At 40.2% G+C, this 26,240-nt stretch overlaps 1 protein-coding gene across 1 annotated transcript in view; it reads right to left on the reverse strand.

Moving 5' to 3' along the window:
- LOC126991803 (UHRF1-binding protein 1-like) overlaps positions 1 to 26,240 on the reverse strand; it is a 55,829-nt gene that overhangs the window by 11,841 nt on the left and 17,748 nt on the right. The window contains exons 8-17 of the mRNA XM_050850476.1: positions 22,363 to 22,483; positions 20,491 to 20,641; positions 20,065 to 20,254; positions 19,459 to 19,491; positions 17,979 to 18,071; positions 15,482 to 15,651; positions 14,369 to 14,615; positions 12,821 to 14,268; positions 6,614 to 6,748; positions 2,975 to 3,004 (exon numbers count right to left, since the gene is read on the reverse strand). Of these exons, the coding sequence (XP_050706433.1) occupies positions 2,975 to 3,004; positions 6,614 to 6,748; positions 12,821 to 14,268; positions 14,369 to 14,615; positions 15,482 to 15,651; positions 17,979 to 18,071; positions 19,459 to 19,491; positions 20,065 to 20,254; positions 20,491 to 20,641; positions 22,363 to 22,483 (2,618 nt within the window). The remainder of the gene's footprint in view (positions 1 to 2,974; positions 3,005 to 6,613; positions 6,749 to 12,820; positions 14,269 to 14,368; positions 14,616 to 15,481; positions 15,652 to 17,978; positions 18,072 to 19,458; positions 19,492 to 20,064; positions 20,255 to 20,490; positions 20,642 to 22,362; positions 22,484 to 26,240) is intronic.

Below are 26,240 nucleotides of genomic sequence, written 5' to 3' on the forward strand. Positions count from 1 at the left end.
ATGGCCAAAACAATCCATGGAGGACTTTTTGCCATGACCCACTACTGTTTTGCACTATGCAACCAAGGTATTTAAAATTTTCCAAACTCTCAATGTCTTTGCAACATGTATAAACAGACTGTATGGTTTCATCTAGGAAGCCTCCAAACACCTATGCCTTGGTCTTAGCACAGGAAACATTAAGTCCAATGGCTTTGCTCTCCATGCAGTGCCTTGAGAGCTGACAAGAATCTCTTGTGACTTGATGAGGACTACTGCTTAATCAACAAGCACAAGGTCGGTGACCCTGGCATTGCAAATACGTACAGTAAACCTCGCTTATGGACCTTGATATAATTAATTTCTTTAAAAACTTTTGGGGCCAGTCCGGTATATGTGGGTATTTACTGTACAAGTTAGGTAAGTGCAGAATTCAGTTCGGTGGGCCAGCTCAACATGTACACACATGTTATGTGCTCAACATGTACACACATGTTGGGCGGCGACTGTGAAGCAAAGTTGATCGGTCACTGGTGGTGCGATCTAGTCAGTCTGGCTTTGGTTGGCGGACACTCAACACTTCTGGCCTCATCCTTCTGTGCCACACCTTTCATCTAAAATATCAAACAAACTTTGTTATATGTATATGAAAATGGATGGAAATAGAAAACTCTCAGTTCATGTAATGAATAAAGTTTGTGATATAAGAAAAGTTTAGATCCCTCAGATGTAACATCTCCCTTTGGTTCATTAAAGCGAGTGTTTACTGTACTCAGATGTCCATTACCTGAGAGGGAGGCTCAGAGTGGAGCTTCTTCAGGGTTTGTAAGGCAGGTTAGAGGTCATTTGCATTGAGATGACCCTAAACATTCTCAGTGAGAAGCCTGAAATACCTCTCCTGTCTTTCCTGAGGAGAGTACAGTTGGGTTAAAATGGCGGCTAGCCAGTACCATATTGTGTTTTCCCCGTATGTGCTGAGTGAAAAAGTGGGTGTTGGCAGTGGCCGAGTGGATTGGGTGGTGAGTGTGGGGTCGGACTGAACAACATCAAAAGGCAGATAATGCCTACCGGTGCACTCGGGCTAGAATGAACGAACGAAAAAAAAAAAAAAAAAAAAAAAAAAAAAAAAAAAAAAAAAATAGGTGTGTGTGGGTGGGTGGGGCAAAATGGCAAGGCCCAGAACCAAATTGTATTTTCTCCATAGGTTTAGTTATTCCTATGACACGGTTTCCTATGGCACAGTTGTTGCTCTGAACAAATTAACCGCGCCATAAGCAACTTCACTGTAATCCCATAATACAGTTCAATAAAAAAGAAGAAAAAATAAAATAAATAACCAGCCTCTACACCTTCCACTGTTCAGTTAAATAAATTCATCCAAGTGGCATTAATACTGTCAAGCAGTTTCACACTAGGTCTTATTCTTTATAAACATGACAAACCTGGTGTGAGTGTGGTGCAGTTCAGGTGTTATGTGCTTGTGTGAGATACGTTTCTACAATGTTGTTGTAAGCTTGGTGGTGGTCACCTTTGGCTTAGTCACAGCTACATCTATAGTGTGAGGCACAGTGCAGCTCCAGGACAGGCAGAGGCTCCATGTTCTGTGTGGTCCATCTGGCTACACTAACTAACAAAAGTAAACCTTCGCACATACCATAAGCTAAATGCATCTAATAAAAAAACTGTTACCTGTGAAAAATCTAATTTGCACAGTAAAAATGGCCAAATGGCAAGAAATTAATTTCAAATCAGGAAAAATAAGTAAACATACTACATACTTTACAAAGTACTCAAATAATTACAGTAAAAAAAATATGTATATATGATGGTTAAATGTTGTAGATACTTACCCAAATAAGTAACAATTCCAATTTTAATAAAAGTTCACCTTAAATCCAACTGTTTTAGAACTGAACACTATTACAAATATGGTATTTTCTAATTTGCACAACTTTTCCTACACTTAAAGCAGACAGATGCAAGCAGTGAAAATAAACTAGTTCTAACACTGGCAACTCAATGAACACCGACAGCTACTGCCGTGTTGTCAAAATGATACACCAATCAAACTACTCCTATTTCTTTTTTTGAATGTCAATGAAGCTCCTTTAAAGAACAATTTTGATCAATGACCTGCAATACTTCCAGCAGCGAACTATAAGCACTCACAGATACTAATGTGCTGACAAACTGATACACCATTTTCCTTTATCTTAACATATGAACTGAGTTTCCTAGCTATTTTGAGCAGTGACTTAGTCTATTGATTTTTCACCTCTATAGAGACCAACATCAACATTCCCCATCCTTAGCTCTCCACCACTTATGGCACCTCTTTTCCTTGTCAAAGCCCACTTTTATATGACCGAGTAAAACTATTACTAATCTAAACAAATGGCGCATATATATATATATATATAAATATATATATATATATATATATATATATATATATATATATATATATATATATATATATATATATATATATGTATATATATATATATATATATATATATATATATATATATATATATATATATATATATATATATATATATATATATATATAAACTTGCATAAATATTCGAACTGTCACACAAAATATTTCATACTGATTAGCAAAGCTCATCTAAACCAAATCAAGAGATCAGAAAAAAAATATTGATGATCATAGTGTTTTGTAAAACAATGAACAAAAATGTGGTTCTTCATAATGTACAAATTATTTTATCAGTGGCTGACCTGAAATAGCAATAAATGTGTATTTCTCTGAGTGCATGTTTTAAGAAACTTTGATTAGTAATGTCCTCCCAATAACTGTACTTGTCATGCTGTGTTTTCAAAGGTATCCATGCTCTGCCTGGGTCATCCTCATGAGGCATGCAGTTACTCAAGGTGGTGATTTGCACACTAAGGCTGAGACAAGCACAAAGCAGGTACAAAACCTACGGCACTAGGCAATACCAGCAGCAGGGTAATATGAGCTGTTTACCTGACGACCATCATTGCAACCTGGACGTTTCTGGTGGTTCCAAGGAATAGAGAGAGGAGACAGTGAGTGGCTGTCATTCTTAACAGTGTTTGGCAAAGACACTTCAAATTCTGAAGGGCTCTATGGTTTGGAGAAGATATTACCTTTAAATTGAATATATTAGGAAAAAATGCACTGTCTCTCAGCCAAGAAAATTTCAAACCTGCACACTCATTGGCAGCCTCCTACATACCTGACAGAGCAAATACATGAACAAAACAATTTCAGTATTCAGTGACAAAGGTATCCTTCCAAAGATTGCAATGACTGACTTACTGACACAAATGAGTTTCACTTCATCAGGCATGTTGGGTTCAGCCCTAATCAAGACCCCCAAAACACATCCCACAAACAAATTTGCTGAAGGGATTATGAAGCAAAGAATTATGAAAGTTTTGCTTGGACTTTGAAGAGTCAGTTCTGTTCATTCTTAGTCATGTAACAGACACAAAATTCACTGAGTATCAATACACCATTGTAACAACTTTTTTTTTATTGCAAATTTAAATAAACCTCACGTAAAGGTAAAATTATAGATAGAAACTGATTTTATTGACATATCCCATCAGCATTGTTTTTTTTTTCACTGAACAAAACATAGGTACTACGTCTAGTAGTATTTTTCAAGAAAAAAGTGAACCTGGATAAAAGCAGGTAAAGGTATAATGCTGAAACTCTGAAATAGAGCACAAGAAAATGTCATGATTGTGGGGACAAATAAAATGCCACAGAGAAGCCAGTACTATACAAGTCCACTTCTTGCTGTCCACACAGGTTCTACTTATGAATGAGGGTTAAGGAAAACAGGTGTAAACATTGTTTCATAACACTGAAAATGTAACATTACTTAACCAATGATAAGAAGAGTTCCATGCACCATGTGAATAATCCTACACCTATAATACTATGAATTTTTATTTTATTTTTGATACATAGAAAAGAATGCTCTCTGGCATTAAGGGAGGAGGAGGCTGGCAACGGGGGACTTTCCAGGCTCGGTGTGGGCAGATGGCAGCACCGAGCCAGTCTGTTTCTCAGGCCACAGCAGAGGGAAAGGCAGCACCTCTCCTTTGTTTCAATGAAAGAGCTACTAGGCAGAGAGCCAGAATATTTCATTCAAAGAATTCAAACCATTTCTAATGAAAATACAACAGAAAAGAAGGCACTGCTTACCTTGTTATATTTCTATCAAAACAAAAGACATTGTACAGAAAATCTGGCAACTCCATTTTTTTCTTGCATTTTAAAATCAAGGAGCAGCAAAGGAGAGTAAAATTTGGCTTCCAGGGATATGAAATCAACACAAATGTATTAACCCAGCACATGTTTCACCTGTGTCAAGCTTGTTTCTGGCAAAAATATATTAAAAAGAGAAGCTGATGTTGCTTGTTTAATATAAAGATATATAAGCGGTTACTGCAAACCCCCTTCCTATAAAAGTCGTTATCTTGACTGAGAAAATAGTTGCTGGCTTGGTAGCATGTTGCCGGTTTCCAGCAGTTTTCTGAATATATATTTTTTTAACAACAAACGAGACGGCTCAAGGACAAAAAAAAGTGTAGAAAAAAAAAGCCCAAAACTCACTGCTCCCACAACAGACAAAAGTATAAAGTGGCCAAAAGAGAGGTCAATTTTGAGTGGAGAGGTGTCTTGATACAGTCTTCTTGAAAGAGGTCAGGTCATAGGGAGGAGGAAATGCAGATGAAGGAAGGCTGCTCCAGAGTTTACCAGTGAAGGGGATGAAAGAGTGAAGATGCTGGTTAACTCTTGCATAAATGATTTGGACAGTATAGGGATGAGCTACAGAAGAAAGTAGAGTGCAACAGGGCCGCGGGAGGGGGGAGGCATGCAGTTAGCATGTTCAGAAGAGCAGTCAGCGTGAAAATATTGATAGAAGATAAAAAGAGAGGCAACATGGCGGTGGAATTTAAGAGGTAGAAGACTATCAGTATGAAGAGGAGAGCTGATGAGACAAAGAGCTTTAGACTCCACTCTGTCCAAGAGAGCTGTGTGAGTGGATCCCACCCACAGGTGAGATGCATACTCCATAAGCTGCTCTCATATGATACATCATCAATCAATAGGAGCGTACGCAGGGCAGAACGTCACCTTGCCCACCCTAGGACGCCAAACCCAGGGGTTCCTTCGAGAAAGTCTCCCTTCAAGACCCAGCCTAGGTACCTCATGGCAGGATTTATCAATTGCCCAAGCCACAAACACTGTGCGTGTCCCTTTGTGCCTCCTCCACTCAGGACTGACTCTTACAGAAATGACCCAGTAACCCAAATTTGGGGCTGGACAGACTGCTAGCCATGGGCAGAGACATAAGACCCCTGAGAAAATAAATTACCCAGTCTGGAATGTTACATGCCAACATTTAAATTTATTCTCACCACAAATAGTTGAAACATGCTTAACTAATACATCATTATGGATAACATCACTGTAATTTAGGTTTTACTCAACTTTGCATCAGGTAAATTATTGGAAAGCAAGAAGAAACTGGAGTTGCAAGAGTTTCCATACAATGACTTTGTTTTGCAATAAGCATGTTAAGTTTTCTCTGATATATTTTCAAAGAAATAATTTTAATAAAATATTATGGTACTTTGCATAACATTTTATAGAGGAAAATATAATATACTGCCTTTCTCTCTGCCCCGAACGGACCAGACCAGCACAGTGCTGCCCTCTACTCACACAGAGTTCAGAAAGTCTCCTGTTGGGCCCTCCTCGGCCAATTTTGTCAAAAATATTTTCAAAATGGCATAACCTTTTTCATATTCTGAACCCACTTCTACAGAAAACTCTATGATGATGACGGGTAAATATCTCATCTGGAGATCTATCACGTCTTTCATATCTGCTGCAACAGCTTGTTATCAATGTTACAGTAACTGATGATGCTGTTTGTGCTAATGAAGTTAGTTTTCTGTGACATTAACATATAAGTGAATTGATCAGTGGGTATTTTTTGTATACTTTGGGTCACTTTAGGCATTGTAAGCAGATGAAGAAGGTGGCAATAAAATCTGCCCTTATTCAATGTGAAATTGATAAATTAATTTTCCATTTTGTCATGGCTTTCTTTAGAATCCAGAGTCACCACTTTAATTATTTTTTACAGTTTTTTTTAAGTATATCTACTAAAATATCACATCCTGGTTTGACATTTTACCTATCAAGCAGCTGAGGTGACTGGATATATGAGCAATGAGGGTTAAAATTACAAATGATGAAATACGTTACAAAAGCAAAATATGAACAATACTATTTTGAAAACCTCAAGAAGCTCCTTAAAGCTTTGGAGATTAGAATGTTAACTGCTGTATGTTGTGCAGCTTCTTAGCACTCTGCTCCAATCCGTGAACATTTATAGTTGTTTACGATGAACTGCAGAGACATAGATACAGTTTTCATGAGTATTAAAACCCAGCAAATAAGGAACTTCTTGTCCAGAGTTTATCAAGAAAGTAAATGACACATCAAATGAAACACAGCTTAACAATGAAACCTGGTAGTCATGCAAAAAGTCTAACAACTAAAAGGGTGTTATGGACATGAGACAAGGGCAGGGTGACAGTGTAAGGCAAGAGGTACCTGGAATTCATCGTAGCCCATGTTGTTGCACTCCTCACACAGCAGCTGGCAGCACTGCACCTTCACCGTGGACTCGTAGCCCCGGGACTCCTGCACCACCTGGACTCGACTCATCTTGAATGTCACAACTGATATCTGCAAAGATGAAACAACACACTCGTATAAAAACACTTAAAACTCTATTTGTTGGGGTTGAAGATACACCCCCTTTTAAAGTGCTGTATTTTAGAGATATGTTTTACACACACACACTCACACACACACACAGCCCAAGATTGTATGCTTAACGGAAACAAAGCTGAATGAGGTCATTCAAATAGTGTTTGATAATAATTATAATGTATGGTGGAAGGACAGAAAAGGCAAAGGTGGTGGAGGAGTGATGATAATGACGAGGAAGGAGGTATTAATGAAATCAGTAGTATATGGAGAAGGAAAGGCAGAAATAGTGAGTGTAAATCTGGAGGACAGAAACAGAGAAATGATGACGATAATAACAACCTATGTGACACCAAGAACAAACTCATGGAACAGGGAAGAATATGAGACCATGATTGAAGATACCATCCAGAGTTTGAGTAGGTTACTCAAAGCTAAACAAAAGAGTCTTGTTAGTTGAAGATTTTAACTGTAAGGAGGTAAATTAGGAAATATTTGAAAGTGAAGGTAGTGAAACGGCAAGGGGGAAATATTTTTAAGACTGACGATGGAAAACTTGATGATGCAATAGGTGAAGGAAAACACGAGATACAGAAGCAATGACGAACCGGCGAGACTGGACCTGGTGTTAACAAAGGGAATGCACTTGTTGAATGAATTACAGTATGGATGCCCCCTGGGAAAGAGTAATCACGTGATAATTGAGCTGGAAACAGAGGAGGAAGGATGTGATGGGGATGAATCCTATAACAGAAACAGGTTAAACAACGGGAAGCCAGATGTTGAAAATCTCAGGAAATACTATGGAGAGCTAGACTGGGAAGAGTTAAAGAAAACAAGAGAGGTGCAAGAAAAGTATATTTTTATGGAGGTGTATAAGTCAGTTATGAAATATGTGCCAGAATACAAACCCAAAGAAAAAGGAAAAAAGGACTGGTTTAATGCAAGATGTGCAAAGGCAAAAGAAAATAAAGAGACAAAGTGTGGAAGAGATTGTAAAGAAATAAAAACCAAAGGAACAAAGAAGATTTTAAGATAGCGAGAAATGAATACGTGAAAATAAGGAGAGAAGAAGAGAAAGGATATGAAAAGGATATTGTAGAAAAGTGCAAGGAAGAACCTAAACTGTTTTATAGATTCATAAATGGAAAAATCAAATCAAGGGAAACAATAGAAAGATTGAGTGATGGGAATATGATAATTGAAGATCCTAAAGACATGACTGAGCTACTAAACAAAAGGTTCCAGCAAGTTTTTACAAAAGAATCAAAATTCAACGAACCACAAGATAACAAGATAAATGTTCATATGGAAGAAGTCATAGTAACTAAAGAGGAGATATATAAAATGATGGAGGAGCTGGAAGAGAGGAAAGCAGTAGGACCGGATGGAGTTTCAGGTTATATATTGAAAGAGTGCAGAAATGAGCTGGTTGGACTGGTATATGATATCATTAAATGCTCAATAACAACTGGCGAAGTGCCAAAGGAGTGGCAGAGGGCCGAAGTGGTCCCCATATACAAAAGTGGAAAGAAGGAAGAACCCCTGAACTACAGACCTGTATCATTGATCAGTGTAATATGTAAAATATGTGAGAAAGTGATAAAGAAGCAATGGACGAGACTTCTAGAAGAGCATAATATAATCACAAGTAAACAATATGGCTTTAGAAAAGGGCGCTCATGTGTGACAAACTTACTGAGCTTTTACTCAAGAGTGACAGACAAAATACAGGAGAGGGGCGGATGGGCTGATTGCGTTTACTTGGACCTGAAGAAGACGTTCAACAAAGTTCCACATACAAGACTACTATGGAAGCTGAAGAATAAAGGAGGACTGAAAGGGAAAATGATGAGCTGGATGGAAAGTTACTTAAGGGGAAGAGAGATGAGAACAGTGGTAAAGGACATGAAATCGAAATGGAGAATTGTAGAGAGTAGAGTGCCTCAGGGATAGGTATTGGCACCCTTACTTTTCCTAGTATATGTAAATGATATGCCAGAGGGAGTAAACAGTTATATGAGCCTGTTTGCAGACGATGCAAAACTGCTAAGACATATAAGAAACAGTAAAGACTGAAATTCTGCAAGATGACCTGAACAAGATTTGGGAATGGAGTATTGAATGGGAGATGGAATTCAATGTGAAGAAATGTCATGTAATGGAAATGGGAAAGAGTGAAGGGAGACCAAAATGGACATATAAAATGGGAAATGGAGAAATATTAAAGAAAGTTCAAGAAGATAGAAATCTGGGAGTGACAATACAAGATAATCAACAGCCTGAGAGTCATGTTAATCGGATATTCGGTGATACGTATAATATGGTGAGAAATATAGGATTAGCATTCCACTACATGGATAAGGATATGATGAAAAAGTTAATACCCACTATGATTAGAACAAAATTGGAATATGTGGAGGCAGTGTGGTCTCCCCATAAGAAGAAACTCATAAAAAAAAAAACTAGAAAGAATACAAAGAATGGCAACAAAAATGGTTCCAGAACTGGAGGGATTGACATATGAAGAAAGATTAAAGGAAATGGAACTTCCAATACTGGAACAAAGAAGAGAAAGGGGAGACCTAATACAAATTTATAAATTATTGAGTAAAATGGAAGAAGTAGATAATGAGGAGTTACTACTAAGAGAAGGAATAAACACCAGGAACACAAGAACACACAGTAAAAAATTGAGGACGGGAAGATGCTTGAGAGACATAAAGAAATATAGAGATTTGGAACAGACTAGGTGAGGATGTTGTATTGGCGAAGAATGTGCAAAACTTTAAGTAAAAGTTGGACAAATACAGATACAGAGACGGGACCACACGAGCGTAAGCCCAGGCCCTGTAAAACTACAACTAGGTAAATACACACACACACACACACACATACATATATATATATATATATATATACCGTATGATGGGGCTATGTGGACCACAAGGGGTTATGTGGTCCAAGACGGGGTAATGTGGTCCACATATTGCCATTTGTTGGGGGAAAGCTTTCCTTGCCAATTTTTTGTTTTTTTATTATTCCCAAGGTGTCTTCTGATAATCGCTGTTACGAATGTAATGTGAGTTGTTTCATTCTAGGAAAAAAAAAATTTTTTTGTTTCAGATGATTTCAGTGATATTTGAGAACTAATTGCTAAGACCTGCAGCTGCCTCAGTTGTCAACCGAGAATATCGAGGTTTCTACACCATATCAAGGTGAGTCATATCAACATATTGTCAGCAGTGTGAGAATGTAAATGCTTAAGTAGGCAAGTTACTAATTATTGTTTCTGTTGGGGCTATGTGGACCACTACCTGGGGCTATGTGGACCACTACCTGGGGTTATGTGGACCAATCATTTTGGGCCATGCAAACCGCTTATCTGGACGCATTCCTTCTTTTTGCAGATGGTGCGTTCATACAAGAGGAAGAGGCCGGATGCTGCTCCCAATTACAGTGAAGAAGACATGGCGAGGGCGATCGTGGCTGTCAATGAGGGAGCCACTTTTGTGCAAGTAGCGAAAACCTACGAGGTCCCCAAGACCACTCTTATCCGTCGCTATAAGGGCAAAATACGATCCCCTTACAAGTTTGGTCACAAATGTGCTTTGCTACGAAACGAGGAATTTGCAATTGCGCAAAACCTGGCTGCGCTGGGAGATTTTGGCATGGCGTTTGATGGCGAAAAACTTAGGGATTTCGTCAAGGAATACCTGGATAGCAAGGCGCGGCAGGTTGATGTCTTCAAGGACAACCGACCAGGTGTTGATTGGTTATCTGGATTCTTGAAGAGGAATAAGAACATACTGACCACCAGGATATGCCAAAACGTTAGTCGTAAGCGGGCAGCAGTTTCGGAGGCCACGGTATCTGATTACTTCAACAATCTGCAAAGAAGCCTGGAAGGAGTTGCACCTGCAAGCTTAATCAACTATGATGAAACAAATGTGACCGACGACCCTAAAGGAAAACTGCAGATTTTCAGACGTGGTGCTAAACATGCAGAACGGATTATGAATGTTACCAAAAGTTCTACATCCATCATGTTTGCTGTTACTGCAAGTGGCTCTAGTCTTATCAGACGACACTGAGACAGACACTGAAGAGGAAAGATTTGACAATGTGGAAGAAGAGGCAGTTGATGAAATGGAGGAAGAGATGGATGAAATGGTTGGTGAAATGGAGGAAGAAATGGATGAAGTGGTGGTTGCAGATTATGTTCTGGTGAAATTCTTGGGAGATGGAACAAAGAAACAGCAGCCAGTGCACTATGTTGGAAAAGTAGTTGAGAAACTGGATGATGGCTGCTGGGATGTCTCTTACTATAGGAAATCAGATGTCCCTGTCGCGAAGGGTAGGAAGTATGAGGACATGTTTGCTTTCAAGAAACCTGATAGAGCAGACATTTTTCCAACAGAACGCAAAGACATAGTAGTAAAACTGCAGCTAAAGGATACTACAAAGAGACTAATATTGTTCAGCAAATCTAGCTTTGCAGGTCTTTTAGTTAGGTAGGTACCTAGGTAAAAGTTGGAGTCGGATGCCTATGACTACTATCCTAGGAGTCGGAGTCAAAATATTTTTGCTAAATCACCTTATCTAACCTAACCTTTTTGTTTTTTCTTTATATTATGTTATTTGCTATAAATGGTAGCCTGTATTATGTGAACAAACCTGTTTAAAGATGTTTATCCTTAGGTAGGAGGCAAACATTAAAGGTGGTCCACATAGCCCCATTGACATTGTAGGAAAATGTTTTTTCTTATGTTATATTTTTTGATAAAGGATTTACAATATCAAAACTTGTGATATATGTACATGTAGCTAGATGTTTCATCTATATATTGCCATGCAGTAAAACTTATTCAATGTTCAATGATTTTCTCTATAACACTTAGCAACCCAAAAAACAGCCAAATCTGGACCACATAGCCCCATCTTACGGTATATATATATATATATATATATATATATATATATATATATATATATATATATATATATATATATATATATATATATATATATATGGGGACCTGGAGAGGCGGACTGATGCCTTTGGTAATAAATGTCTACGCAGAATCATGGGATATCTCTGGAGTGACTGTGTCAAACCGACGACTACTCCCTGAGACTGATTCGACATATATTACCTGCATAGTCTGTCAATGCCAACTCCGGCTCTACAGGCATATGGTACGTTTCCCAGAAGATGATCCTGCTTGTCTCTGTAAGACAAATGTGAGTGGAGGAGGCCAAGGCGACGCCTACGGAGTTCGTGGCTTGAGCAAGTCGACAGATCCTGCCATGATGTACTCAGGATGGGAAGGGGGCCTGCATGGAGACTCACCTGGAGGCCCCCCCACCCCCCCCAGGCTTTGCGTCGTAGGGTGGGCGAGGCGAGGCGATGCGCCCCCCGGCGTAAGCCCCCATTGATTGATTGATTAAATGCAATATTTTCTGTACTAATGTAAATAAGAGGTAAAGTAACCACTGAGCCACACTACTCATCAGTACACACTGTTGTGACAAATGGGTGCAGGAAAGTCATGGTTCACTTCATGATCATTAGGAAGGACATGGTTTATGCACATTTCCAATTACACTTTTAGATAGTATAAAGAATTTCAATATCCTCTGAAGTGCTACTTAATGCAACAAAATATATTATCTACAGCAAAATACTTCTGAGTAACTTTTATTCAAAGCAAATTTAAGGAAAACTGGAAAATCATCTTTGCAATGACTAATGTTACAAACTATGATGTATTTTTGATAAAGCATCTACATACGATGGAAACTTTACTGCATGTGAAGCTGAAGCTATATCTGTGAAGTAACAGACAAGATGAAGTGAACACCCAAGGAATTCACCATACTGCACTTTGCCTTGCAGATATATTTCCTGTCTCCACAAGTAGCACTTCAGTTTCAAACTAGTGATGGACTAATTCACGTAAAGTGAGCTGTTAGGAACTACTCACAAAGAAATATCAAATCAAAGCAACATGAAAAACTAAAGTAAGAAAAGAAACAGTTTCTCACCACATCTTTCCTCCTGAACGAACTGGTCACGTCAGACACCTCGCTTGGTGTTGGCTCCTCAAACACTTCCGAGGCAACCTCCACTGACATTGCAGGTCTGTTGTCCACCCGGAACAAGGCATCCATTCCCCCAAGCCCACTGTCTGTTCGCTCAGTCTCTATGTTGATCATAATAAAGTTGTCACTGTCAGAACTAAGATCACTACGAACTGAAAGGGTGTCACTCATGTCTTCAGGGCTGGTTTTCACTGCTGATTCAAGGGTGGACATGAGGTTGGTGAAACCACTAGTAAGGCCTTTACGCATAGAGGTGAAACCAGCATTGAGGTTACCATGGAGGTTAAGTTGCATCATGGGACCATTGACATTGGTGGGGTCTGCATGGGGTGAATGGCTGCTGCTTTTGGTGCTACGAGGCAGGTTGGTCAGACTACTGGAGAGCTGTCTACTGGCTGCATGCTTGACAGCAGCAGAGGGGGAGTGTTGCATACCTGTGCTGGCTGGGGACTGTTGGCTGACTGGAGGCTGGGTAATGTTACCATTGGCAGTGTTGGAAGGTTGCCTGGTGATGGAGGTAGAAACCAGCTTTGGCTGGGGAGAAGTCAACTGATCCACACTATAAGACTTTGTGATATCACTCGTGACAGAGCAAGCATCTGCTTCATTCACCCTCTGCACTATGCTGTGTTCTGAAGCAGAGTTCCTTACTTCACAGCTGGGAGAGCCCAAGTCGTGAAGGTCAGCTGTGGAAGAGGAATCTGGAAGGAAGCTCTCCATGTCCCCTGCCATGGAGTCCTTGCTGGGATGAGGTGGAGGCATCACCAGGGACACATCTACCTGAGGAATCACAGCTGCCAGCACCAGAGTGTCTCCCAGGTTCTCCGGCGCCAAGGCAACGCCAGCCATTTGTGGGTGTGTTAGTATGTTTATGGTATCGTGGGTGAGGTATGAAGTGAGCTCTGTAATCACATCTAACTGACGCATTAAAAACAGGTACTGATAATGGTTCAACTGGGCACTGACTAGACTTGGTACATGAACAAACATATGTACAGCTGCTTCTGGTTTCTGACCCTCTACACATCCATTTTTTGGTTGTCCTTCATTTTTCACAGTTGTACCAGAGGACCCACCACACACCCCCTCGACACTTTCATTAGCCAATCTTGGGCCTCTTCCTTCACTTGATTCACTATTTGCAGTTCTTGTGGCAACGGTGAGACTAGACTTTGGTTTGATATAGATCCAGAGTGACACTGGGAAAGCATCCACAAAAGGAACAGGTCTGCTGCGTGCAGCTGGAACCCCAAAGAACTCCACCCAGAGGGGCTCGCAATGTAAGAATAGGATGTCCCTTGCTTGGAGCCAAAGAGCATCCTTTTTCATATTTGAGATGGTCTCGTAGAGTGGACTGTCTGTCACTGGGGGTGTCCTTACATTGTCTTCAGCTACAAGGGAATTATAAAAAATATGAGAACACGAAATATGTCAGGAAATGGTATAAAATATCATCTTAAATATCAAGCAAATAAACAAGAGCATATTTACCTGTTGCATGCCTGACAAACTTATGGCATATAGGCTGAAAATCTGAAGGAGATGCAGGAAATGAGGAAGCAAAGAACAACTCTCCCTGCTGAGCTGCCTCTAAACTAGTGGCCAGTGAGGCGAGGGAGCCAGGCAGGGTGGGGTCAGCTGGACGCACATTGGACAAAATTACACGGGAAGCCTGAATGTGCATGGTTTGTGGACGGTCTCGCTGGTTGCTGTGCTCCCCGACTCCCTCTACTATGACCTAGGGAAGAAAAATAGTAAACATGAAGACTTGCATACACTTCCTAACACCTCATTCCAGCATAACAGTTACTAATCACTGAGTGAGGGGCCAATTAAATACAGTACTGTCTCCAAGTCTGAGATAAATAGGTCAATGTTGCGGGTCACAAACGCTGACATCGCAAACTTTGAACCATTATTCTTACGGGGAAAACTGAAAACCGTCGACATCTTGCGCTTGGCCATCCATCCAGGTGGCCAAGCACATGTGTGTAGACAGCCCCGGCCGCGCGCTGGGCCCAACCAGGTGACGGGTGGCTGATGATGGTGATGGCGATGATGAGTGTCGGCAGCGTGGCCTTTGCATCGCACCGCCTGAACGGTATTTTTATCGGGGCCTGTGTGTGTGTGGCTGTGTTTATTGTGGGTTTGGGCTTCTCAATTTGCCAATTCTTATTTTCTATGTGTTGCACAGGACCCCTTTCTTTTCTTCCATCTCTCCTTTTTAAAAAGGAAGAGATGGAAGAAAAGAAAGAAGTCCCACGCAACATGTGGAAAATAAGAATTAACAAATTGAGGAGCCTCGGCCCACAATAAACACAACCACACACACGGGCCCCAATAAAAACACCGTTTGGGTGGTGCCGATGCAAAGGCCACACCGCCGACACTCATCATCACCATCACAATCATCAGCCCCCCAGCAGGGTGACTCTAAGAAACTCTTTTGCTATGTCATACCCTCAAGGGGACCTCCTGAAGGGAAGTAGGTGTCAGAGCTATAGAGAGGTAGATTGACAAATAAACAATAAGCATAATGGAAAGACCCACTAGAAGGTGAACATATCTTCCCTGGGGTCCTGACAAGCCTGACGCCTTGCTCACCTTGGGCATGACAGCCTCCAGGTGCACATCCAGGTAGGAGGGTGGAGGTGCTGGCTCAGTCACTAGTGCCCGTTGCAGACTCCGCCCAAAGGAGTTCAGCCAAAGGATGGACAACGGGTCAAAGGTGACTTGTACGGGGTTCAACTGTAAGTACAGCTTTGGCGGAGGCACTGCCAAGAGGTAAGGCATGCCTGTTAGACCAAGCCATCATTCAAATATCAAAGTTAAGCTGTTTTCATAAATAAAGCAACATACAGTCAAACCTTGGTTTACTAGTTTAATTCGTCACGGAATATTGCTCGCACACCAAAACACTCGTAAGCCAAAACGAATTTCCCCACTGAAATTAATGTAAATCCCATTAATGTGTCCCATCTCAAAAAAATATTTATATAAAAATCATTTTACATGTTATTTTTTACAGAATTAAAGTAATTTTACCAACAAACAGCGATGCTAAATAATATGAAACACAAATCAATGTGTCAATTGTTACGGAGACTCCTGCAACCGCTAGCTACGCTCGAGGGGTAGGCTTCGCACCGGGGTTTAGCAGCCGCAGTTTCCCTATTCTCGAAGCACCAGAACTAGATTCGACCACCAAAGTGAAGCTAACCCAATGTATCATCTGAGATGGAGGGTGAACGGGAGTCAGTCATGTCCAGGAGGGCATACAAGATGACGAGGCTCGCCCCCTGTTCCTGTTGAAAGCATAGTATCCAGCATTCCTATTTTCTTCTTTGCAGCACCATCCCTTTTAACCATCTTTCAGGGGGACATTGTTAAAGCACAAAGAACTAACACTGTAATGCTAAAAACATGACACGAGCACATGCATGCTATTTCTACAAGTTTACAATGCGGACTGAGACTAGAGCTCTCATCTGGCATCTGGCGCTCAAAAATTACCCTAAACTGAGCAATAATTAACCCTAAATCTTGCAAAATTCTTGCGTTTCTTGTTCTGGTGTGTCAGATTTTAAAGAGTTCCCCCAATTCTTGGCAAGAATCAGGGGTCCTGCGTAAGCCACGGCGGGGCTGGGTACGGCCACTGTTTTGCTGGCCGCACCTCCATAGGCTTATGGCGATGATCATTTCCTGAGCTTCCTATGGGTAACCCTGCCAGGTGGGGGTGGACATAGAGTTCACAAGGTTACTGTTGTGTTACTGTTGCACCACAGACCATTTTAATGCATCACTGTATGATAAGTAAGAACTTCCCGGTATGAAAACATCATAATCGTTAGAAACAAGAAATTGAAATGATGCCATTTGTCAATATTTTGTAGAGAAAAAGGAGATTTTAAGAAACTTTGTCGCATGCAATGACGCTAAGTAGCTACTCAAATACTCTTAATGAACTGTAGATCCCGTAACTGTGACTAAATTGACGTGTGTTGTCCTTGATGGGTGATGAAATGAGAAATAGTGTTGGTTCATCAAATCATATGGACAAGATAGAGCGCTCTGGTGGATTACGGGAAGAAGATGAAAAACAGTCTCAATCATGGGGGGTCGTTCAAGAAGGCCATATATCGCCAAATGATGCCTTACGGTTGCAAACTTGCCACCCTTTCCTTAAAATACAGAATGCCACTTGTTCCGTATTTGGCTGCCTGGATGGTTAAGCAGATAAAATTCAGTATTTTAAAAATGTAGTGAGCGCATTTTTTGGTAAACCACGAAACTAGTTCATAAAATTATGTTCGTCAAGGGTTATTCTGAAATACCTGTAAACTACGTGTCGTAACGTCTCTCCCCCCTTCCTCTTGCCTTCATTAGCAGCGGGCAGCGGCTGTCAGTCATGGCAGGCCAGAGAACTTTTAGGGTTGCCATCAGTTCCTTAAAATATGTATTTGTTCTGTATTGCAGGATGGGATGTTGCATTCCTTATTTGTTTTACATCAAGGTGGCAGACTTAACTGAGGCTCTATTCCCATTGTTTTTTGCTCTGAGCACTCTCGTCTTGCAGCGAACAAAGTTAACCCACGCTAACGTCTTCGACTTGTACAAAGAGACACGCCAGTCTTCGTCGAAAGATCAACTTGGTCGGCTAGGCTGACGTAAGCCGATAGTCATCTATCAGCAAGTGTTTGTGGTCCCTCCTCGAAGGGACGTATGCGCTTGACCCTGACAGCCTCCATATAGCCCATGTCCCTACCTAGGGGGGGTGGCGGAAAAAAAAAAAAAAAAAAAAAAAACCCAGGATGCTCGTTTATCGTCACTGCTCACAAATCAAGGCATTTTTTGTGTGATTTTTCTTCTCGTAAATCAAAACACTCGTAAACCGAGGTTTGACTGTACTATAAATAAACAATATACAATATGGGTGAATAATGATTTCATGAATATTTTAATCATATCATTAACCTTCTGCCATGGCCACCTCTCCAAGGGAAGTTCCTAGAGGAAGCAAACATCAGAGCAATTCATGAGCAGGTTTCAAAATTTGTAAATGTACATCTTTACCTTTAAAGTGTAATAAGCAAGGACAAACCTGGAAAATCTGACGCTGCTGGATAATAGTAGACAGTAAACTCCAGGTGGAGGCTGGCCGTCTGTGTGGGCAGCTTGAACTTGCCTCGGTCTCCTGCAAAGTGAAACATTTCTCCTCAGTGCTTCCTCACAAGTTACTGTCAAACGCTAAATACGCAAACACAGTGAAAAATACCTTCTTACTACAAGTCAGTGATGTAATGTGAGCATATCTATGTATGCTGCACATGTATTAAGTAATATTTCTCAGCAAAGGTGTTTCCTTCAACATTAATATTCTTCATTATTATTATCATGACTGATTATCTACCATTACTTCACTCATTACTACAAATGTTCTGATCATTATTCATAATTTTGTTCTTATAAACATTATTACCATTATTATTATCATTATCAATAATACTAAGTACCCATTTTTACCATGTTGCCCAGAAATAGTGTTCAAAGTAAGCATTACATTTAGTTTATTTACATGTCCCCATCACCAAAGAAAACAATTAAAGTATCCAATGCTTCCCTGCGACCTTGTTACGTGTTTAGAGGCACAAAGTTAAGCAACGGCTGTCTGTTCACTGCACACTCTCCACCTGGCATGTTCAGTGACACATAAGCATTAATCACCTGATAAATGAAATAAAAAAATATTGGTCCACCTTAAATGGTAAGCTTACTGAAGAATGCAATGTATGAATAGCGTCCATAAATGGAGAGTTTGAAGGAAATGATTGTACCTAGAAGAGAATGAGTAAAGCATGTTATAATTTCTATAAATGTCTGCTGAAAGGTTGGTATGCCTGGCACAGCCTTTTGGAGGTAACTGGTGTATAGCAATATTTGATCTCCAAAGCATTGCTGTATAATGTAAAAGGATTGAAAACATACATTTATGCAACATAATACATTGGAAATTGGAGGAAATCATCACTTATCTTAAATCTTAATCCATGGCTAAAAACTTGTACATTCACAAGTACCAAACACCTGATGGTGTTTATTAGGAAGAACACCAAGACTTACGACCAACAATAACATTTTCAAGGCCGACGAGCTTCCAAAACACTGGCAACTACAATGTCTGTGAAACAAATACTGCCAGCATCAACCATCATATTTTAGCAGCAAGGTTTACTGAACATAAATTCTGATACATTGTGAAATAAACAGCAATTCCAATCTAATGGAAAGCCTGTACCTGAGCAATACTTTTTGTCTACTCACCAACCAAAAATTACATAGTTTTGGCCAGGAAGGATGGGTGTGAAAAATGCATGCTTTCTATACAAATCTAAGATAGCTACCAATAACATCACCTCCAGCAGCATAGTAAGTACTGGCAAACATGCAAAATATCTATACCTAAGAAGCAAATTTATGAGAAGGAAGCAAAGGCAGAAGGAAAAACTTCATTATTATGCAGAAAAAGAGGAGGATGAGGGTATTACGGCCACAGCCAAGAAGCTACAAATAAATGTGATCACCTGTCTTCTTCCGTTGCTTTTTGTTGTGTCCAGCTTCACGCAGTTGGGAAGCAAGAGATGTTTAAGTTAGAAAACACAGAGACAAAGAGACAGGCAGTGTAGGAACCATAAAAAAAGACTAATATGCTGGTAATGGTATATCCTTACGACTAATCTTACTTCCCCTTCCACCTCTCACGCCCCAGAATGTCTCCTCCAGTCTGGAGCTGAAGCATTTTGTGAACTACTCCCCACACTGACGCATCTTAGTCAGTTTTACATGTTCCTTGAAATTACCTGTCCCCATACATAACAGACACGACACAGTGTACATGTACTAAAAATGCAGACCTGTTACAGTTCAGGGACAGTTAGCAAAACAATGCTGTATTATGCAAAGAGTTATCAATATACATCGATATCTTAAGAATTAGCAATGAGGAATTTATTTCAATCAGGGATACATGTTGCCCATGCTAAAATAACATTATAACACAAAAGCCTAACCTACTCCATTTACTCAACTGTGCAAGCAAATTCATTATTACAAGCTGCCTTTCAATATAGCACAAAGGTTTAAGAAAGGTAAGAAAAGCAAAGAAAACACAATTACAAACTTCCAGTTACCTGAGACAAATTCCTTAGGTGTCTGCTTTCTTTTGGATGTAGAGACTCGATAAACACAGAAATCATTCACCCGCAAAACACAGCAAGAGGACATAAGCTTCCTCAGCTGGTTTGCCACCACTCCCTTGAAGGGACTACTCTGGGCTGCCCCTTCACCAGGAGGTGTTGCTGCAGGCCGGCCACTGGAGCCCTGGGGGAGACAGGAAGAATCACACTCTACAGTGCATCATATTAGGTGAAGCACCACCCGGTACATGCCTTCCAGTGACATCATAGGACAAAACTGTGCAACCTTGGGTGTCAATCTAGGTAAGCCAGGTTTTACATTATAGCTAGTATGACTGATTTGTATCATGAGTGGTGCTATTCTCTGACATTCAAGTCCTGCTGTGGCAAGATACTTTGGTTATGTTGAACACAAAATACCTGATGAGGAGTGTCATGGCGAGTGTGGGGCGGTGCACGGGCCAAGGGGGTGTGTGAGGAGCGGCTGGAGTTGAGGGTGTCTGTGAGGAGTGTCTTGAACTGTGCTAAGGCAGCATGAGCCCACACTGCTGGCCCACAATCTACAGAGTATCTGAAAAAAATGCCCCCAAAACTCTAATATATTGATATAATAAATATATTAAAAAAATTATGGGAAAAAATTACCAATTTGAATAGAGGAAGCAACATAATTATTAACCCGGTAGCAGCGACGGACCAAATTTGTGGCTTTACTGCGTACCAGCGACGGGGCAAATTTTTGCCTTGACACAATGCCCCCAAAATAGAGGATGCATAGACTGATCACAAATGCATTATATATATTATATAATGATTTGCGTGAGTGATGATTTTTTCTCATTAATTCGCTTAGAGGGGACTTTAACCCTTTCATTGCTAAACGCTTGCAGCAGGCGTTAGGCGTATCTGCTGGTGGCGCTAAACGCCCGCTGCGACCTCCACCTGCACTCAAATCTCCCGCGTATGAGAGTGTTCCAACACTAATTCTCACAACACAGGATTGCCAATTAAGTGGATTCTTCACTAAATTTGGTGAAAAATCATATCAGCCCAGCGCGGCAAATCTACGGACGAGTAACTGGTGGATGTTCTTGCCAAATAGAGCGACATTTTTGCATAGCTTCACATATCACCGACTGATTCTTTGACCAAATAGTTGTAAATATTGCAGTTGACAATGCTCCCTTGCCAGAATCTGAAGAAAAAATGTCCGCAGTTCCCTCAATATGGCTGATCATCACGCACGCACCGACGTAAGTGTTAACATTCAACACTCCCTGAACGTGCATGTACGTTCGCAAGAGAGGCATACATAACCGACTCCTATAGATCTGGACCTCCTCTTTCCAATGGTGTTTTTTGTTTTTAGCTGTGATGAATAGTTTTGGAGATACAGAGGTTAAAAGAGCGAGCACTAGCGTCACTTGCTGGTGGTGTTAAAAGCTCACTGCGAGCACCAGTCGCACTCACAGCAAAAAACACCCCCTGAACGTGCCTGTACGTTTACAGGAGAGGCTTACATAACCGAATCTTATAGATCTTGGCCTCCTCTTTCCAATGGTGTTTTGTTTTGTAACTGTGATGAATAGTTTTTGAGATACAGCGGTTAAAAGAGATCCCCTTCCCCCACTGGGGTTCCCGAGCGTGCCTGAGGGGATAGTCTCGTTGCGAGCACCTAGCAATGAAAGGGTTAAGAAACATGATCTCCGCAGCTACTGGGTTAACCCTTTTCATACGTGACACAGACGTCAGCGTCACAGTATGGAAAGGGTTAAGAGGAAATGGAAGAGGATTAATCCTCTTCTAAACCTCTCAATCCTCCTCTAAATTCCTCTTCCATTTCCTCTTAAGAGATTTGGAAGAGAATTAAGAGGAAATGGAAGAGGATTAAGAGGTTTAGAAGAGGACTAACCCTTTCCATATGGTGACACCAACGGACTCCGACGTCGGCGTTGCCAGAGTGAAGGGGTTAAAGGCCATGTACTACTGTCTAATTTTCATGAGAAAGTTGCTCTTCTTTGGGTAAAAATCTATTTGAAAAGTATGGAAATATGCAAAAGGGTATATAAGACTTCCTTGTGATCTGAAAGTGTGTTGCTCTTGGTTGTCTCTCCTCCCTAAACCAGGCAATAAATCACCGGCAGTGTTTTCATCACCCCGTTTGCTGGTAGCGGTGAGCTCTCCCCCTCCTTGGGGCAGGGAAGCTCTCCTGCCTGGCCCAAAGCATTTCAGGAATCTCACTCATATATATTCTATAATGAGAACTACCTGTATCTTACAATGGGAACTTACTTGACCCAATGCGTCCTGTCCCCAGCAGCCAGGTGGTAAGGATAGAAGTCCATTTCCAGCTGCGTGAGTGTGACCTGAAGAGCTGCCCCTCCTGAGAGGTCTGGGTGACTGGACCGCCCAGCTGGAACAAGGCCATTAGGAGTTAATGCTCAGAACAGATCAAAATGTACATTGTTCAATGTGTCACATACAATTAGTATTGTTTCTTTCTAAGTGGTCTCCACTACAAACCACACTCTGGCACCCATGGCAGAGATACATGCTGGCCCTGAATGCACCATGAGTGGCAAATAAACCAGCAAACTAAAAACTAGAGACTGTAATTCATCTTTAAGCATTTAGGCTAATTATTGTGATCCTGGGGAGTTGTGTCATATCTCAGATGACCAGCGGCAGTAAAGATCTTAAATAGTACCTCAAACTCCCAATTCAGGCAAGACGTGGGAAAAAGTTTGAATGGAGGAATTGACACAATGAAGTATAAGGAATAACATAAAGGCACCTTGTTTGGAGGATCAGTGTGAGTGGTAAAAAGTCTTTTTATCTCTCCAGCAAACAAAAAATCTGTGTTCCCTGAAGGACTAATCTGAGGGACTATATAAAAAATTTCATCATGGGAGGGAAGCTCCTAAAGAGCAGTTCTCCTTTGTAGACAAAGCCTTCACAAAGGACAAGCATAGAAACAATGAGTCACATGGTTTGCTTTTTTCTATTGTAGCATTTGAATGATTTAGTTTTTCTCACTATAACTTTAAGTGTTAACCCTCTCGCGCACGATGACGCGTTTCTTGTCATCAAAGGGTAAAATGTCCTGGTGCACGATGACGCGAAACGCGTCATAAAAGTTAAAAAAAATTGATTAAAAATTAAGTTTTTGGTGAAAGTGCGTCAAATTTGGGAGCGTCATTTGTTGGGATAAGTTTCTTAATGGTAACATATGGCAACCTTTCTAAGGAGCGTAGATGAGGAGCTTTGAGCGATTTTTATTTGTTAGCCTTCTCTGACAGGAAAGGAAAATAATAGTTTTCTTGGTGTAACTCAGAAACTAATAGGCATATGAGAATTTTGAGGATACCATAAGAATCCTCACTAAATTCCGCTTCGAAACATATATTCAGCTAAAAAAGTTGGCCCACAAAGTTTTGAGCTAGCGAGTGGGGAAGAGTTGGTACTTCGGATTTATTGTCTACAATACTCTATACAGAGACTTGAAACAAGTTTGTATTGCTTATATATATATACTTTCCTATTTTCATTTGCGCATGTTCTAGTACAAGTCTTTATGAAGCCACTGATACCACATTTATTGGGGTACGATATATCTGTGAGGGTAAAATACGTCCAGGAATGTAGAATATCGCGGCAGCAAAAAAAGGCCGGTCAGGCCTGAGAAATGTATGATGAATGGAACAGAAACTTATTGGAAACTTATGGTGCACGAGAGGGTTAAGAGGATAAAATTTGCCAATACACAGATAGTTGTTGATGCAATTTTTCCCTTTGAAATCGGTGTTTCTGCCTGAAATTAAAAAGTGGTCCATATTACCACCTTCTCCCCTACTCTAAATAACTTTTAGATGCACATCTATCTATTCCATGAATATTTGGTAAAAGGGAAAATATTGCTTGAATATAGCTTTCATAGACATCTGCCAGTACTTCCACATCACAGTTTTTGACAGCATACTCTGAAGCTTACTACTGTTGTGTTGTGAGTTACAGACACTTTGGGTTATGTACTAGAACAGGACTGGCACACCTTGCTGCCCCATGAGGCTGGCTGTCTTCACCTTGGTCACCAATACACACACACTGCATTACTTGTCAAAATGCTAAAGGTTATGCAACAGCAGCAACATTCTAGCCTAAATATCTTTATGTAATTTACTGCAGCAGCATTTTTAATCTTAAGACATGAGAGTTTGGGCTTCTCAAATGCAATATTCTATATCAAACAGTGTTACAGCACATCAAATTAAAAACAAATAAATAAATAAAAAAAACATTCTCACTCTATGTAAGATACGGAAACTAGTAGTGGCAAGCTTTTAACTCTATCTCCGTTATTTCCTGATGTTACATGACACTGAAAGCATATATCAAAGTTGCTTTTAACTTTCTCCTACATAAAACAAATTTCATCATAATATAACAATAATTGTGAGTTCCAAAAGTTACTCACCACTGCTATTTTCGTTATGCCTCTCTGTTGTGGCATTTTCCTTCACTTTCCTCCATTTTTTTCAACAATGAACATCAAGGAAACAACTTTTCCCATTTGTCACCTGCCTCTTACCTTTACACCTATTTACATAAGAGACTTACATCAACACTTGCCTAACTGGAATGTAGCCCAAACAATAATTACTAGAAAATAGTGACTGTAAATCACCAGAACATGGTATGCCATTAAGAACACATCCAGCAGGGAGGTTAAATGAGAGGAGGGTAAATGTTTATCAGCATCCACAAGCCCCGTCACACTTAACCACATGGTACCATTCACCTTCCTCTGTTGTCCTACTCACAGGGAGTTTTGAGCTTCAGGGTGCATCTAGCCTTCTCATTCTTTTAAAAAATGCAAATGAGGCAGTACACAAAAAAGTCAAGGGATTAAAAGTCACACTTCAGTATCAATATTTTTGGGGGGATGGTGTGGAGACAGTGATCTGATTGAAGTACTGATATGGATGGAAGGGATTAATGAACAGATGCCATAATTCAAAGCATTGGATACAAGTTGGATGAGTTCAAGTTCAGGAGGGAGATAAGCAAAAACTGGCTCACTAAACTGGTAGTGGATGAGTGGAGCAAATTAAGCCGATATTATATAGCTAATGGATATCCGTGAGAAGGTTTCAGACGGAGTTAAGATTTATGGATGAGAAGGACAGATGGTATTGAACACACTCAGGAGCCACCACAGGTAGGCAAAATGGCCTTGTGTGGTCTCCATATATCCTTGTATACCCTTTTTTCATTATCTTCATCACCTATTTGATTTACCTAGCCACTGATTGAGTCACTGATTGCTATAAACATAACCCAGTCAAAGGAGTTGAGAGCAATAATGAGTTAAGAGATGGTGAAGTAATGTGAAGGTCTTGATTTGTAAACATTCGTCGCCCTGGTCAGTAGTGGTGGGCGTAATCAATTACAAGGTAAGATTTTTCAGTAATCAATAATAAATTACCAAACAGTTACTCCCTGCATAAGTACACAATATATATATATATATATATATATATATATATATATATATATATATATATATATATATATATATATATATATATATATATATATATGAGAACAAATGAGCCGTGAAGATAAGTCAGCTTGCTGTGACAAGCTGTAGAGATAACACTTCATGGAGTAGGTACGTAGTTGAGGCAAACTCAATTCAATCATTTAAACGGAGACTAGATGCTTTTTTTTTTCTAGGTGCTTCCTGCAGCACCGGTAGGCTCTCTTGAGGGGACTCTTGGATGGCCCCATCCTGTTAACCTCTAAAGGGTGTAAAAAAAATCTAATGGGTGACCCCGGAGAATGCAAAAAACAGCCGTTTTTCAAGAACATTTTTCGTAAAAGTATATGTGATACTTAAAATATTACCACTGAAAATTATAGTGAAACCACTAATAATAACAAATAGAAATAAACAATTAAGGTCTATGTGTTCACATGAGGTACAGGACTTGGCTTATGTGCAAATTTCCTTGTATTCTGAAAAAAAAAAAAAAAAAAAAAAACTATCCATTACAACTAGCCCTGTGACTGAACCTTTAGGGTTTAGGCCTTTGTATGTGTGTATTTAAGCCTAAGGTGGTTAGTCAGTGTATTTCAGATATAGAACAATAGCAAAGGTCACGAAAAAA

Source organism: Eriocheir sinensis, unplaced genomic scaffold (assembly GCF_024679095.1).
Source record: "Eriocheir sinensis breed Jianghai 21 unplaced genomic scaffold, ASM2467909v1 Scaffold342, whole genome shotgun sequence".
Taxonomy (NCBI): domain Eukaryota; kingdom Metazoa; phylum Arthropoda; class Malacostraca; order Decapoda; family Varunidae; genus Eriocheir; species Eriocheir sinensis.